Source organism: Somniosus microcephalus, chromosome 3, assembly GCF_052327205.1.
Source record: "Somniosus microcephalus isolate GS21.2 chromosome 3, FLI_Smic_1.0, whole genome shotgun sequence".
NCBI classification, from domain to species: domain Eukaryota; kingdom Metazoa; phylum Chordata; class Chondrichthyes; order Squaliformes; family Somniosidae; genus Somniosus; species Somniosus microcephalus.
Window position 1 is genome coordinate 27,584,369 of NC_140989.1, and position 14,926 is coordinate 27,599,294.

Sequence of the window (14,926 nt, forward strand, 5' to 3'; positions counted from 1 at the left end):
GAAACCCACTGTCAACCCGCCTCCAATCAATCTTCCCAAGTGTTGGGTCCCTGATTTGCACATGGACCCGACACTGAGCGGCGGGAAGAGGATTAAAGCCACTTACCTGCCTGTTAACAGGTACTTGATAGTTGTTAACAGGCTCGTTTTCAATTTTGCCACTTCTGCCTCAGCTTCCCCGATGTCCGGACACCACGCCAGGTAAGTATGGCTTGTTGTGAGTCTGCTGTAATGTTTCTGCATTGATGAGAGCTGCCAAAGTGGTGTGAAGGATCCAATGGTGCACTGGTGAGCTTCAGAGGTAAGAAAATGTTGGGAAAATCATTTTTAATCCATTTACACTTTTCTGTAGGTAACAAGTTTGGAATTAGATGTCTAGTCCAACCTCATTGGGAGAACCTCTCTCACCAGTGACAGATTGCTTCTGTAACCTCACCTGCAGCTGCCATCTGTTCTAGTCTATGGAGGGAGTCATTGGAGAGCCTGGGTACAAGAGCTCACCTTTGAACAGTGATTGTCAGTGTTTGCGGCACCTCAATGCTGTCAAACACTGAGAAATCAGCTGTCAAAGTAAAATTGTGCATGGTCCCTTTAAGAAAACCAGCAGATGACGCATCATCAAATGACGTCACCTGACCGGCGTCCTCTTAACTGGCCGGCAAGCCCGCAGGGCGGGCTTAATGAGGTCAATCAACGTAAAATCATGTCCGTGGGCCGGATGCAATTGGGGAGCGGGACTGGAACCCGGAAACCAGCTGACCCGCTCCCACGCCGCATCCATTTACAAAATCGTGGCCAATGTGTGTCATTTAACATAAATAATTTTATTGGGAATGAATAGCATAACAATTCTCACAAGTGCTGTATTTCATTAAGCATTTTAACTATTTGATAATTAGATAAGAATATTGCATAAACATTTATTTGTGGTAAAATAAAGAGAATTATGGAATTTATAATGCTGTCTCTGTTCTGTAGGATGCATATATTTGTTATCAAGAATATTTATGCAATTGTTTGTAGTACGGCATCTCGCTGAAGATCTTCATATATTTAAAGTAACTGTAGGCAAAGCTGCAGAGTAGAATAAATATAAAGGACAACACCAAAGAGACAACAATCGTGCTGTCATCCCTGTAATGAGACAGAACCTTTGATTATTAAGAGATATGGTTTGAATGCTTTATAAATTGCAGGTAATACATATTTATGAAGATTTATGAAATGATATTCTCAAGAGAATTTTTAATGTAATTTGAATTATCCTTCATTTCTCCAAACGGTACTGCTTTTGTACTTTTTGAAACAAAATATATTCTCAAATAGAATATTTATTTGATTTCTGGGGTTCTGAAATTATAACCATATGGTAGGACTCATCCACGTTATGAGATTCCTTAGCAGTGTTAACGAGCTCATCGGCTAGACTCACTGTAATGGCCTTTGTTACAGTTTCAGGTTTTCAACTGAACCACTTTCTCTCTTGACAGTTTAACAGTGATTTCCATAAACAGACTGGGTGCCACACAATCTGGAAGCTTTTCTTTTTCTATGATCTGTCCTTAGCTGAGGCGTGTACCTGAACAAGTAGCCTACTTTCACTGATTTGCTTACTGGATTTTACATAGTCTTGTGCTGCAACACCAAACACTCTTCAGATACTAAATGCAGACCAGATTTTCACAGATTAAAGCGATTAATGTATTTATTCACAAGAGGAGTGAAACATAAACCGAGACAGCTACTGGCGCATGCCCAGTGCGCAGATCAGGAAATTGCGCACTCCCACCCTATGGGGGAGAAATTCGGTATCGCCCCGTTTGGGGTGCAATTATCGGCCGGGCGCAAAGTTTAGCGCCTGGCGCTAATTATCAGCTCCGACTGCAAACTTGGCTTCTATCGCCCCTGGTGGTGATTGGAGCGCTAAATCAGGCGCTACACACCTCTCTTAAGGCACTAACGCCGAGGAGCGAGGCGCTACCTCAGAGTGCTGGCGAAGCTCATGTGATGTCAGTCAGCAATGGAACATAGACACACTGGCGCCAGCCAGTTCTTAAAGGGGAGGGTCGATCTTGCTCTCCATCCACACCCTGCTCATTGCAGTCTTGAATCTCGGCCTGGAGAGACTGTTACTTCAATTCTGCTGGAAAGAACAATGGAGAGGCCCAGGGAAAGAGCTCAGTGTGCAGCCTCCATAGTCTCTTCTAAATCGATGCAAGGAAGGTCAAATCAAAATGAACCTGCAAAGTGCTGCTCAGTATCCAAAACTCCTTCACACAGCGTTGAATCTCTCCAGAAGTCTCTCTCTCTCAGAATGCGTGGTGCAAAAATGTCACCGACAACAAAAGGCAGGAAGCGGCCGCCTTTAAATAGTGCTCCACCAGTCCCTTACCGACTGCAAAATGTTCCCCTCAACCTGTCGTTGCTAATGGCAGGCGGAAAAGCAGGGGGCGCCACTCAATATCCGGTCCGGGGCACTACTGGGGCGTTGCAAGCTCGACTGACGTCACGAGCTGTGGGCGCAGGAGATCGTGGTGGGCGCTATTGGGAGGGGCAAATCAATCAAATTTTTCCCCCATGACTTTATGCCCGTTAGTTTTAATGGACACAAAAACACAGGCTGGGAGTGCACAGTTTCTCAATATGTGCTCCAGGCAGGTGCCAGAAGCTGTTACGGAGGAATTCTTATAGAAATAGGAAACATAAAAGTTTTGCAAATATGAATATAACATATCTGAATATATGTACAACAAGAAGGTCCTAAAGAAGTCAATTATCTTTTGTCAAAACTACATAAGGAATATGGTTCAGCAAAGCCTGAATTTCTGGCAAAGAAAATTCAGCATGTTTTGTTTTCTCCTTTTAGTATATCAAATCATAATGTAACGTAATAACTCAAGCACAACACGAAATGGTGTCCTTCATCTGATCACATAGCAGCATGTGCAAAGAACACCATAAGAACATAAGAAGTAGGAGCAGGAGTAGGCCATACGGCCCCTCGGGCCTGCTCCGCCATTCAATAGGACCATGGCTGATCCGAACCTAGACTCACGTCCACTTCCCTGCCCGTTCCCCGTAACCCCTAATTTCCTTATCAGCTAGGAAACTGTCTATCTCTGTTTTAAATTTATTTAGTGGCGCAGCTTCCACAGCTCTCTGAGGTAGCAAATTCCATAGATTTACTACCCTCTGAGTGAAGAAGTTTCTCCTCATCTCAGTTTTGAAAGGGCAGCCCCTTATTCTAAGATTATGCCCCCTAGTTCTAGTCTCACCCATCAGTGGAAACATCCTCCCCGCATCCACCCGATCAAGCCCCCTCACAATCTTATATGTTTCGATAAGATCGCCTCTCATTCTTCTGAATTCCAATGAGTAGAGGCCCAACCTACTCAACCTTTCCTCATAAGTCAACCCCCTCATCTCCGGAATCAACCGAGTGAACCTTCTCTGAACTGCCTCGAGAGCAAGTATATCTTTTCTTAAATATGGAAACCAAAACTGTACGCAATATTCCAGGTGTGGCCTCACCAGTACCCTGTATAACTGCAGCAAGACTTCCCTGCTTTTATACTCCAGCCCCCTTGCAATAAAAGCCAAGATTCCATTTGTGGTGTATGTACCTTTAAGAGGAACTATGGCCTAGAAATTCAGTATAGCCACTTTTGGGGCGGTAAAGTCGGGCGGGCGCTAAAGTTTGCGCCCGCCGGAAAGTGGAGGCCACTTCGCCGATATTCAGTAGCTTTGGCCAAGGAGTTTGCTCGAGCGCTAAAACTGGCGTTGCACCCCTATCTTTAGGCACTAAGCCGGCGGTGCAGACTGATACCGCCGAGGCCGGGCGCAGCGCAGGTGCGGTCATGTTTTGATTGACAGCAGACACCCTGGCGCCGGCCAGCTCTTAAAGGGGGAAGGGTCGACTTGGTCTGCTGCCACGCCCTGGATACTGCAGCCCTCCAGCTAGGCCTAAACACTGCTGCTGGAGAGAAATAGCGCCAGCAAGGATGCAGAGGGCCCGTGAGCGAGTGCAGCGCTTCTCTGCCCATGATTTAAAGGTGCTGGTTAGGGCTTTGGAGAGGAGAAGAGATATCTTGTTCCCGGACAGTGGCAAGAAGGCTCCCAAGAGGCTGTACAGGAGAGCCTGGAGGGAAATCGGCCAGAGGGTCACAGCCAACAGCGATGTCCCCAGGACTGGTGACCAATGCCGGAAAAAGTTTAACGACCTCACTCGGTTGGTCAGGGTGAGTACCCTTTCCAGTGTCCTCCTCATCCTTGCATGTGCACCTCACATTATGGGCAAAGGGACCTCAAAGGCCTAATGGCCAGCCCTCCTCCAGCAGCTATGGCACTGGCATGAACATCAATAGCACTTTCTGCACTTTACACACTGGTCAAGCTATTCGACCATGGGAGGCAGTGCACACAACAACAGGGCACCACACTGGCCAAGCTATTCGACCATGGGAGGCAGTGCACACAACAACAGGGCACCACACTGGCCAAGCTATTCGACCATGGGAGGCAGTGCACACAACAACAGGGCACCACACTGGCCAAGCTATTCCACCATGGGAGGCAGTGCACACAACAACAGGGCACCACACTGGCCAAGCTATTCCACCATGGGAGGCAGTGCACACAACAACAGGGCACCACACTGTACTTAGAAGCCGTCCTTTCTCTTGCAGGCCAAGCTGGCCGAGAATCTGAAGAGCCGGACTGTCACCGGGGGAGGCCGTGCCCAGTTCCAGGAGCTCAGTGACCTGGAGGAGCGCGTGGGTCGACTCATGGGTGCCCGGGTGACTGGCCCCGTTGCAATTGGAGATGCCGACCCTGTGCTGGGCCCCAATGGTAAGGACATGACCGTTTGGACCTCTCTCGTTCCCCTTGTGCTTCAGATCTACATCCTTTGCCACTGTCCAACCAATGCGCATAATGCCACCACTCATGCCTCCCTCGCTGACGCCCTGTCCTCACTCTAAAGCTACTCTTGTGCCTTCCTGCTTTCAGCTGGTGAGGAGGAGGTCCCTGAAGCTGCGAGTGTCAGTCCCTCGGAAGAGGAGGACGACGAGGAGCAAGAGGAAGGTGGCACATCGGGGGAACCCTCATCCGCGCCAGGGGATGGCAATGGAGGGCACACGTCTTGCCTGGAGGAGAGCCAGGGGGAAGTGTTGCAGGGGGGTGTAGCTCCTGTGCCCAGTGGCATCCTGCCACGCGGGAAGGGTCGGACAGCTCGGCGGCCTTCTCCCCAGAGGGGGGAAGTGTTGCAGGGGAGTGCAGTTGCTGGGCCCAGTGGCGTCTAGCCACGCGGGAAGGGTCGGCCAGCTCGGCGGCCTTCTCCCCGGAGGGAGAGTTCGGCCTCCAGTCCGGAGACGGTCCTCGCCCAGGAGGTGCGCCTCCTTGATCAAATGTCCGCGGACTCGGATCGTCGCCACACCGAGTTCATAGGGGCTGTGGCATGGTTGCCTGAGGCCATTGAGTCCCTGGCTCATAGTGTGGCCGATTTCGGGGCCTCAGAGGCCAGGGGTTTCGACCAACTCGCGGCAGCACAGGCCAGGGGTCTCGAACAATTCGGGGCATCACAGGACGCGAGTCGGGCAGAATTCAGGGCATCACAGGACGCGAGTCCGTCCGAATTCAGGGCAGCACAGGCAGCGAGTGGAGAGTTAACGAGTGGTGCCGTGCAGTCACTGGCTGGTCTGATGCGGGCACAGACCAGGGCAGTACGGGCACTCACTGCTGCCACACTCGCTGTGTCACGCACGCATCGCCAGGGCACCCGCCGCGCTGCTGCAGCACAGCGGTCTGGCCTTCACCAGATTGCTGCGCTTGCTGCAGTGCCAGCCCGGCCGACTGCCAGTGTCTCTGGCGACCAGCGAGTGCCTGGCATCAGCCAGCTTGCCCCCATTGCTGCAGCCGCCACTGCCACTCCCCCAGCAAAGCTGCGACGAGCTGCTGGAGAGACTGATGCTGCCCAGCCACAGCTGCAGCAGTCAGCAGCCGGCCCCTCCAGGGCCGGAGCTCGTCTAGGCTGACCCCCAAGGGTATCTGCCGTCACGCATTGTGCCCCTCAGGAGCCTTCCCCCAGCCTTGCAACACCCACAGGGCCCAGGTTGAGGCGGAGCAGCAGGTCGGCCAGGGGCCGGAAAAGCCTGGACAAGGACTCGCCCTCTCGGCACATAAAGTAGAGTGTGTTGCCAAATGTTTTTTTATATGGGGGTGTTTGTGTTCTGTATGGGGGGGGTTTATTTTGGTAAGGCCGAAGATGAAGGCAACTGTTTTTTTATATGGGGGTGTTTGTGTTCTGTATGGGGGGGTTTGTCTTGGTAAGGCCGAGGATGAAGGCCATTTGGATGGACAAGTTTTGTTATTCCTCCCCAGGTTGTGGGAGTGAGATATGTTTTTGACTGTTTTTTGGGGGTCTTGTCTGTTTTTGGGTTTCATGTGGGAAGGGCCCTGAGTTTGTTCAATAAAGCTTTTTATTTATTCAGCTTGTCCATGTGTGATGTTTCAAGTGGTTGTTGCGTTAACCGGCTGAGGGCTTGCGGAGCGGCTGCATTCATGTGCCTTCATTGCCACAAGCCATTCCCTGACAGGGGGCCTAGAAGTGTCGTTCAATAAGCCGCCGACGGACGGCCCTTGGACCTTGTGGCTCCCTCCTGGGCTGGTACTCCTCCTCCTCCTCCTCCTCCTCCTCCTCATGGTCCTCCTGCTCATCCTCCTGAGGTGGTGGTCCAACGTGAGGTGGCAGTGCCTGAGTCCTGCGGATAGCCAGGTTGTGCAGCATGCAGCAAACGACGACGAACTGGGAGACTCTATCCGGCGAATACTGCAGAGATCCGCCGGAACGATCCAGGCAGCGGAACTGTTGCTTGAGGATGCCAATCGTTTGCTCCATGATGTTCCTTGTGGCTTGATGGCTTTCGTTGTATGCCTCCTCAGCAGGGGTCCTGGGCGCGCGGAGCGGGGTCATGAGCCATGTACACAAAGGATAGCCTTTGTCCCCGATAAGCCATCCTCTTGGGGGAGGCTGTGCCTGGAACATGTCAGCCACAGTAGTCTGGCGCAGGATAAATGCATCGTGGCTGCTGCCTGGAAAGCGGGCATTGACAGCTAGGATGCGCTGCCTGTGGTCACACACCAGCTGTACATTGAGGGAATGGTAGCCCTTCCGGTTGCGGTAATCCTCGGCATTGTGGATAGGTGCCCGCATAGCCACATGCGTGCAGTCAATGGCGCCCTGCACCATGGGGAAGTCGGCGATCCTCGCAAATCCGACTGCACGCTGCTCCTGCCTCTCTAGGGTCATGGGGAAGGAGATGAATTGGTGTCTCCTTGCGAAAAGGGCATCGGTGACCTGCCGGATGCAGCGATGCACGGCGAACTGGGAGATGTTCGCTATGTCCCCAGCAGCGGCTTGGAAGGAGCCGCTTGCATAAATGTTCAGAGCCACCGTGACCTTCACTTCCACCAACAGAGACGTCCTGCACATCAGCTGTGGACGCAGATCTCTGTGAAGCAGCTGGCAGATCTCTGCAACCACCTCCCTTCTGAAGCGCAGCCTCTTAACACAATGCGCGGCAGTCATGGTGAGATAGGACACCTGCTGCCGGTATTCCCTGAGTGGGTAAGGCCTACGTTACCGACGCCTGATGGCCCCTCTGCGTCTAGGCATGGCTGCCCCTCTCACACAGCGTCTGCGAGTCCTTCGCACATAATGCTGGAACTGAGGGTTGGAACCCCATGCAGCCCCCATAATATACTTGCAAACAGTGAAATCACAATGAGTCAAATTTCCAAGCTCTGGCCAGAAGCCAAAAATACCTCTCCTATGTTGGCCCAAATCAGTAAGGTCTCTTCCTTGGTCTCTGTCCAGAAATCCGTAGCACTAAAGTCATTGCAGCAAAATGGCTGGCCTTTATAGTTCAGTCTAAGTGCCCTTTAATTAGCGCTCCCCGAGGCCCGCAGGGCCTCTGCTGCGTTCCACTTCACAGTTCTTAACAGCGCCACGCCCACATTGGGCGGGCGCCACTGAAGTTCCGGTTTGGGGCGCACAAATGGCGTTGCACGACGAAATGACGTCATAAGCTGCGCGCGCAGCTGAGCGCGCGCAAACACTTTGCGCCGGCGCTAAATGTCAACTGAAGTTGGGCGTAGGCGCAGATCGGTCTGCGCCCGGGCGCTAAGTGCCTAGCGCTCGAAATCTACTCCTCTTATGGCGCTAACGGCTGGCGAACGCAACTGAATTTCTAGGCCCATGTTTTTTTGAGGCCCCTGTGTACTGTAGTACCGGTAGTGACCACTCGGGTATATAAGCCTGTATAGCGTCTTGTATAGTTTAGTTCACCTCCAGACTTTGTTCAGTAAACACTTGTTAAATCGACTCCTGCTTTCCGGGTCTTCATTAACACACGGATACAACAGTGGCGACGAGTTAGAAACGAACTTACCTGCAATTCGGCAGCACCTCAAGGAGATCGATTCCTCAGACGAAGGTCGAAGAAAAAAAACAAAAAAAAAACTGTGGTTTCACCAGCTAAACGGGCTGGTGGCAGGTACTGCACTAATCCTTCCTGGGCGGTGGGCTGCGGCTCGATCGGGTAGCTCTGCAGCGGGGCCAGTCAGCGAGTCGTAAAGCAGAAGCAAACAGAGACAGAGGGTGGAGCACTCAGGGCACGGCCGGCGCTGCAAAGCAGGTCGGCGTTCGGACCAAGCAAAGGGAGTGGAAAGTCCCAGAGAGTCCGACGGAGTGACGGAGAAACTGTTTAAAAATATATATGTAATTAAAAAACCGCGGAGAACAGAGTTGGCAGCAGCGGCAGCGGCGGAAAGCGCGGGAGGCGCCATCTTGACTCGACAGGGAAGAAGAGAAAGCGCGGGAGGCGCCATTTTTGATTTTCAGGATGCCTAAGACTGGCAATATTACTGCTTTCGATAGTGATATAGAGGATTGGACCACATATGTGGAAAGAGTGGAGGTATATTGCAAGGCGAATGAAGTAGCGGATGATAAAAAGGCATCGGTACTTCTAAATCTGATGGGCGCAAGGACATACGGGCTGTTACGGAACTTGATCACTCCAGCCAAACCGATGGACAAGAATTTTAAGGAGATTGTTGATACCCTACAGGAGCACTTAAACCCAACACCGCTGCTGATAGCGGAACGATGGCATAGTGGTTAGCACTGTTGCCTCACAGTGCCAGGGACCCGGGTTCGAATCCAGCCTCGGGTGACTGTCTGTGTGGAGTTTGCACATTCTCCCCGTGTTTGCGTGGGTTTTCTCCGGGTGTTCCGGTTTCCTCCCACAGTCCAAAGATGTGCGGGTTAGGATGATTGGCTATGATAAATTGACCCTTAGTGTTAGGGGGATTAAATATGTGGGGTTACGGGGATAGGGTGGGATATGTGTTGGTGTAGGGGTTACGGGGATCGGGTGGGATATGTGTCGGTGCAGGCTCGATGGGCCGAAATGGCCTCTATCTGCACTGTTTGTGATTCTGTGATTCTGTGATTCTGTGATTCAAATTCTTCAGGAGGAATCAGCACAAGAATGAAAGTAACGCTGATTACCTCACCGAATTACAAAAACTGTCTAAGCACTGCCAATTCGGGGCAGGACTGGCAGATTCTCTACGAGACAAATGCGTCTGTGGTCTCCTAAGTGAAGGAACACAGAAAAGACTACTTTCTGAGAAAGATTTGACACTGGACAAGGCTTTCAGTGTGGCTGTATCATACGAAGCAGCGGCAAGAGGAGCTGCAGAGATACAGCAAAAGCCACAGGACTTCGGCACCCATGAAATGACACGGGGTTTCGATAGATGTTATCGCTGCGGCAGATCCACCCATGACCAGAGGGACTGCTGGTTCAAGGACAAAGCATGCAGGCAATGCGGAAAGATGGGACACATTGCACGTGTGTGCCGATCTGGAAAAAAATCCGCTGAGAGTAAAAAGGTCAATAAGGAAAAGTACAGGAAGGTACAAATAATGACAGACAGTAGCTCCGAAGACCAGAAGAGCGATAGCAACTCCGGAAACAAGAGACTAAGCTGTCTCAAATTACATAATGTAATTGCCAAAGAAGATTACCAGACCATTTGGGTTACCCTCACAATAGCGGGTTCCCCAGTTAAAATGGAGCTAGATACAGGATCAGCTCTGACCGTCATAAGTCGACGGGATTACGAGCGGCTATTTCCGCATATACCTTTGTAAGACACATCCATTATCTTGAAGACATATACGGGGCAGAAAGTATACCCCAGAGGGAAAATAAGGGTGCCTGTTGTATACAACAGCAAGGAAATACAGAAGTTGTATTTATACGTTCTGCAAGATGGTGGTCCACCATTGCTGGGATGTGAATGGATCAGAAAGATACGTTTGGACTGGCACTCCATTCAGGCACTGACGGTGACCAGTAAGAAAAAAAATGATGATGACATCATCCCTGGACGATTAAAAGAAATCTTGGCTAACGCCAAAGAAGTGTTTCAACAGGAACTAGGAACCCTGAAAGAACATAAGAACATAAGAACATAAGAAATAGGAGCAGGAGTAGGCCAATCGGCCCCTCGAGCCTGCTCCACCATTCAATAAGATCATGGCTGATCTGATCCTAACCTCAAATCTTCTATCACTCTGCATCCACCCGAACCCATGTGATCTCCCGGGAGAGGCGAAAAACCAGATAAAGACCCAATGGCCAATTTGGGAGAAAAAAATCTGGGAAATTCCTCTCCGACCCATCTAGGCGATCGAAATTCTTCCAGGAGATCACTCTGTCCCTATATTTTCTACAGTACTTACCTTCTGTAAAGGCGATCTCCACCCCAGCCAGGAACAGGAATAAAACCATCTCCTGAAATCTAACAGAATTAGAACACAGTAGGAGCAGAACAAGGCTACACGGCCCCTGGGCCCGCTCCACTACCCACAGGGCCATGACCATTCCGAACCCAGACTCATGTCCAATTTCCTGCCCGCTCCCCGTAACCCTTTATTCCCTTTACTTCTAGGAAACTATCTATTTCTGTTTTAAATTTATTTAATGATGTAGCTTCCACAGCTTTCTGGGGCAGCAAATTCCACAAACCTACCACCCTCTGAGTGAAGAAGTTTCTCCTCATCTCAGTTTTGAATGAGCAGCCCCTTATTTTAAGATTATGCCCCCTAGTTCTAGTTTCACCCATCATTGGGAACATCCTCACCGCATCCACCCGATCAAGCCCCTTCACAATCTTATATGTTTCAATAAGATCGCCTCTCATTCTTCTGAACTCCAATGAGTAGAGTCCCAATCTACTCAACCTCTCCTCATATGACCACCCCCTCATCCCCGGGATTAACCGAGTGAACCTTCTTTGTACTGACTCGAGAGCAAGTATGTCTTTTCTTAAGTATGGACACCAAAACTGTATGCAGTATTCCAGGTGCGGCCTCACCAATACCTTGTACAACTGCAGCAATACCTCCCTGTTTTTATATTCCAACCCCCTAGCAATAAAAGCCAACATTCCATTGGCCTTCTTAATCACTTGTTGCACCTGCATACTAACTTTTTGAGTTTCGTGCACCAGGACCCCCAGATCCCTTTGTACTACAGTACTTTCCAGTTTCTTGCCATTAAGATAATAACTTGCTCTATGATTTTTCCTGCCAAAGTGCATAACCTCACACTTTCCAGTATTGTATTCCATCTGCCAAATCTCTGCCCACTTACTTAGCCTGTCTATGTCCCTTTGCAGGTTTTTTATGTCCTCCTCACTCACTACTTTCCCTCCCATCTTTGTATCATCTGCAAACTTTGATATGTTACACTCGGTCCCCTCCTCCAAATCGTTAATATAGATTGTAAAGAGTTGGGGACCCAGCACTGACCCCTGCGGAACACCACTAGTTACTGGTTGCCACCGCCTCAATAAAAGTAGAAGATGCGGCAATTCCCAAGTTTTTTAAGGCAAGGCCGGTGCCATACGCAATTCGTCCAGCAGTCGAGGCAGAGCTGGAGAATTTGGAAAAAGCAGGCGTGTTATCCAAGGTAGATTGGAGCGAGTGGGCAACACCCATCATCCCGGTCATGAAGAAAACGCTGAATAATGATAAATCTGAAGAACAGAGAAAAATTCGCATCTGTGGGGACTTCAAGGTGACTGTAAACCCGGTTCTTCATACGGTACAGTATCCTCTTCCGAGGATAGAAGATATTTTCGCCTCACTGTCCGGAGGGAAACGTTTCACCAAAATTGACTTGTCACAGGCATATCTACAGATGGAGGTTGAGGAGACCTCTAAAAAGTATCTCACGATAAACACACACAAAGGCCTGTACCAGTACAATCGGCTAGTTTTCGGAGTAGCATCAGCTCCAGCTATCTGGCAAAGAGCTATGGAGCAAGTACTGCAAGGGATTCCAGGGACTCAATGCTACCTAGACGACATCCTTGTAACAGGAGAAAATGACAACGAGCACCTTGCCAATTTGGAGCAGGTGCTCACGAGGCTGAGAGAACGGGGCCTACGAGCAAATCGCCTCAAGTGCGAATTTTTCCAGAAACAAATATCATATTGTGGCCATGTCATTAACGAAGAAGGGTTGCATAAATCACCTGAAAAAATTGAAGCGGTCGTAAAAGCCCCAGCGCCTGAAAATGTCTCACAATTAAGGTCGTTTCTGGGATTAATAAATTACTATCATAAATTTTTACCGAACTTGTCAACGGTTCTGCACCCTCTTAACGCACTGCTACAAACGGGACTAATTTGGAAATGGAGCGAAGACTGTAAACGTGCCTTCCATAAATGCAAAGGCTTGATCACGTCCAAGGAAGTGTTGGCTCATTACAACCCATCACTGCCAATCAGACTGGCGTGCGATGCATCCCCTTACGGCGTAGGAGCGGTATTATCGCATAAATTCCCTGATGGCTCGGAGCGGCCGATAGCTTTTGCGTCACGCTCATTGAACTCAGCTGAGCGTAACTATGCCCAGATCGACAGGGGGGCACTCAGCCTGGTGTGGGGGGTGAAGAAATTCAACAATTACCTACACGGACAAAAATTTACCTTGTTGACTGACCATCAACCCCTCGTCTCCATATTCAACCCTAAAAAGGGCGTTCCCATTATGACAGCGCAAAGGCTACAGAGGTGGTCCCTTTTCCTAGGGGCACACCAATATGACATAGAATACAAAGGAACAAAACAGCATGGGAATGCTGATGGTTTATCGCGCCTACCGTTGCCAACGGTAGAAGAGGCACCTACAGTGGACCCAGTGGAGATGTTCCACTCGACCATAGTTGAATGTCTACCAGTGACAAATTCTACCATTGAAAAGGAAATGAGAAATGACCCGATTCTCTCACGAGTCTACTATTTAACGGTGAAGGGATGGTCAGCACATGGTGAACCACTGTTACCAGCATTCTCGCAAAGAAGAGAACAGCTGTCAGTGTGCCGAGGAACCTTGATGTGTGGATCCAGAGTGGTGATTCCACCCAAACTCCAGGATAAAGTGCTAAAGGAGCTTCACGAGGGGCATCTGGGTGGAGTGAAAATGAAGAACCTAGCTAGGGCGTTTGTATGGTGGCCAGGTATCGATGGAGACATCGAAGACATGACCAAGAGCTGCCTAGGATGCCAGAAGGTCCAAAATGCTCCGCCACAGGCCCCTCTACATCCATGGGAGTGGCCCTCATCTCCCTGGCAAAGGGTACATATTGACTTTGCTGGTCCATTTATGGACTCAATGTTCTTAATCGCGGTTGATGCACACTCCAAGTGGCCGGAGGTAATAAAGATGTCCTCCACCACCGCGGAAAAAACCATCACAGTATTAAGGACCATATTCGCCAGGAATGGGCTGCCTGAACAGATCTGTTCTGATAATGGACCGCAATTTGTATCCGAAGAATTCAGGAAGTTCTTAAAAAACAATGGGGTTAAGCAGTACACGTCCGCCCCATACCATCCCACCACCAATGGATTAGGTGAAAGGTTTGTCCAGACCTTCAAGAAGGCCATAAAGGCCATGGGTAATGAAGACATAAATCTACAACATAAGGTAGATAACTTCTTGTTTGCGTACAGGAATGCAACACATGTGGTTACAAACCAAACCTCCGCCATGATGTTTTTCAATAGAAGACTAAGATGCCGGCTGGATTTGATCAAGCCAAACATCAGAAGGGACGTAGAGAACCGGCAATTTCAAAGCATGAATGAAAGGCCAACCAGAACCTTCCAGATAGGTCAACAAGTTTTGGCCCGGGACTACCGTACCGAGAAATGGCAGCCTGGAACTATTTGCACACGACTAGGACCGCTGATGTATACCGTGGACATTGGAGAAAGCATAATAAGGCGCCATGCTGACCAGATCATAGAGTCATCCGAAAAGGGACAACCTACACCACAACTCTATACGCCTAATGATGAAGCAGAGATACCCATAGTATCTACCTCCGATCCGGTGATACTGGAACCAGATGAACCCGACACTGGCATTCAAGCCGAATCAACCTTGCCAAAAGAACCTACTACACCACCGAAACCTACTACACCACCGAGGCGTTATCCGGACCGAGTCAGGGAGCCTCCAGAGAGACTGAATTTGTAATTGATTAACTTCAGCAAATGTGTAGATTATTGTTCTGGTAAAAATGTTAATTAATGATTACTTAAAATATTATGTACTATTTATCTAAAAGGGGAGGAATTGTGGTGTATGTACCTTTAAGAAGAACTATTTTTTTTTGAGGCCCCTGTGTACTGTAGTACCGGTAGTGACCACTCGGGTATATAAGCCTGTATAGTTTCTTGTATAGTTGAGTTCACCTCCAGACTTTGTTCAGTAAACACTTGTTAAATCGACTCCTGCTTTCCGGGTCTTCATTAACACACGGATACAACACCATTGGC

The 14,926-nt window shown here is 49.6% G+C and overlaps 1 protein-coding gene across 1 annotated transcript in view; it reads right to left on the bottom strand.

Annotated features, from left to right (window-relative positions):
- Positions 1-803: 803 nt before the first annotated feature.
- LOC147120926 (cation channel sperm-associated auxiliary subunit epsilon-like) overlaps positions 804-14,926 on the bottom strand; it is a 196,855-nt gene continuing 182,732 nt past the window's right edge. The window contains exon 18 of the mRNA XM_085979704.1: positions 804-1,134. Coding sequence (XP_085835830.1) covers positions 996-1,134 — 139 coding nt within the window. The 3' untranslated portion in view covers positions 804-995. The remainder of the gene's footprint in view (positions 1,135-14,926) is intronic.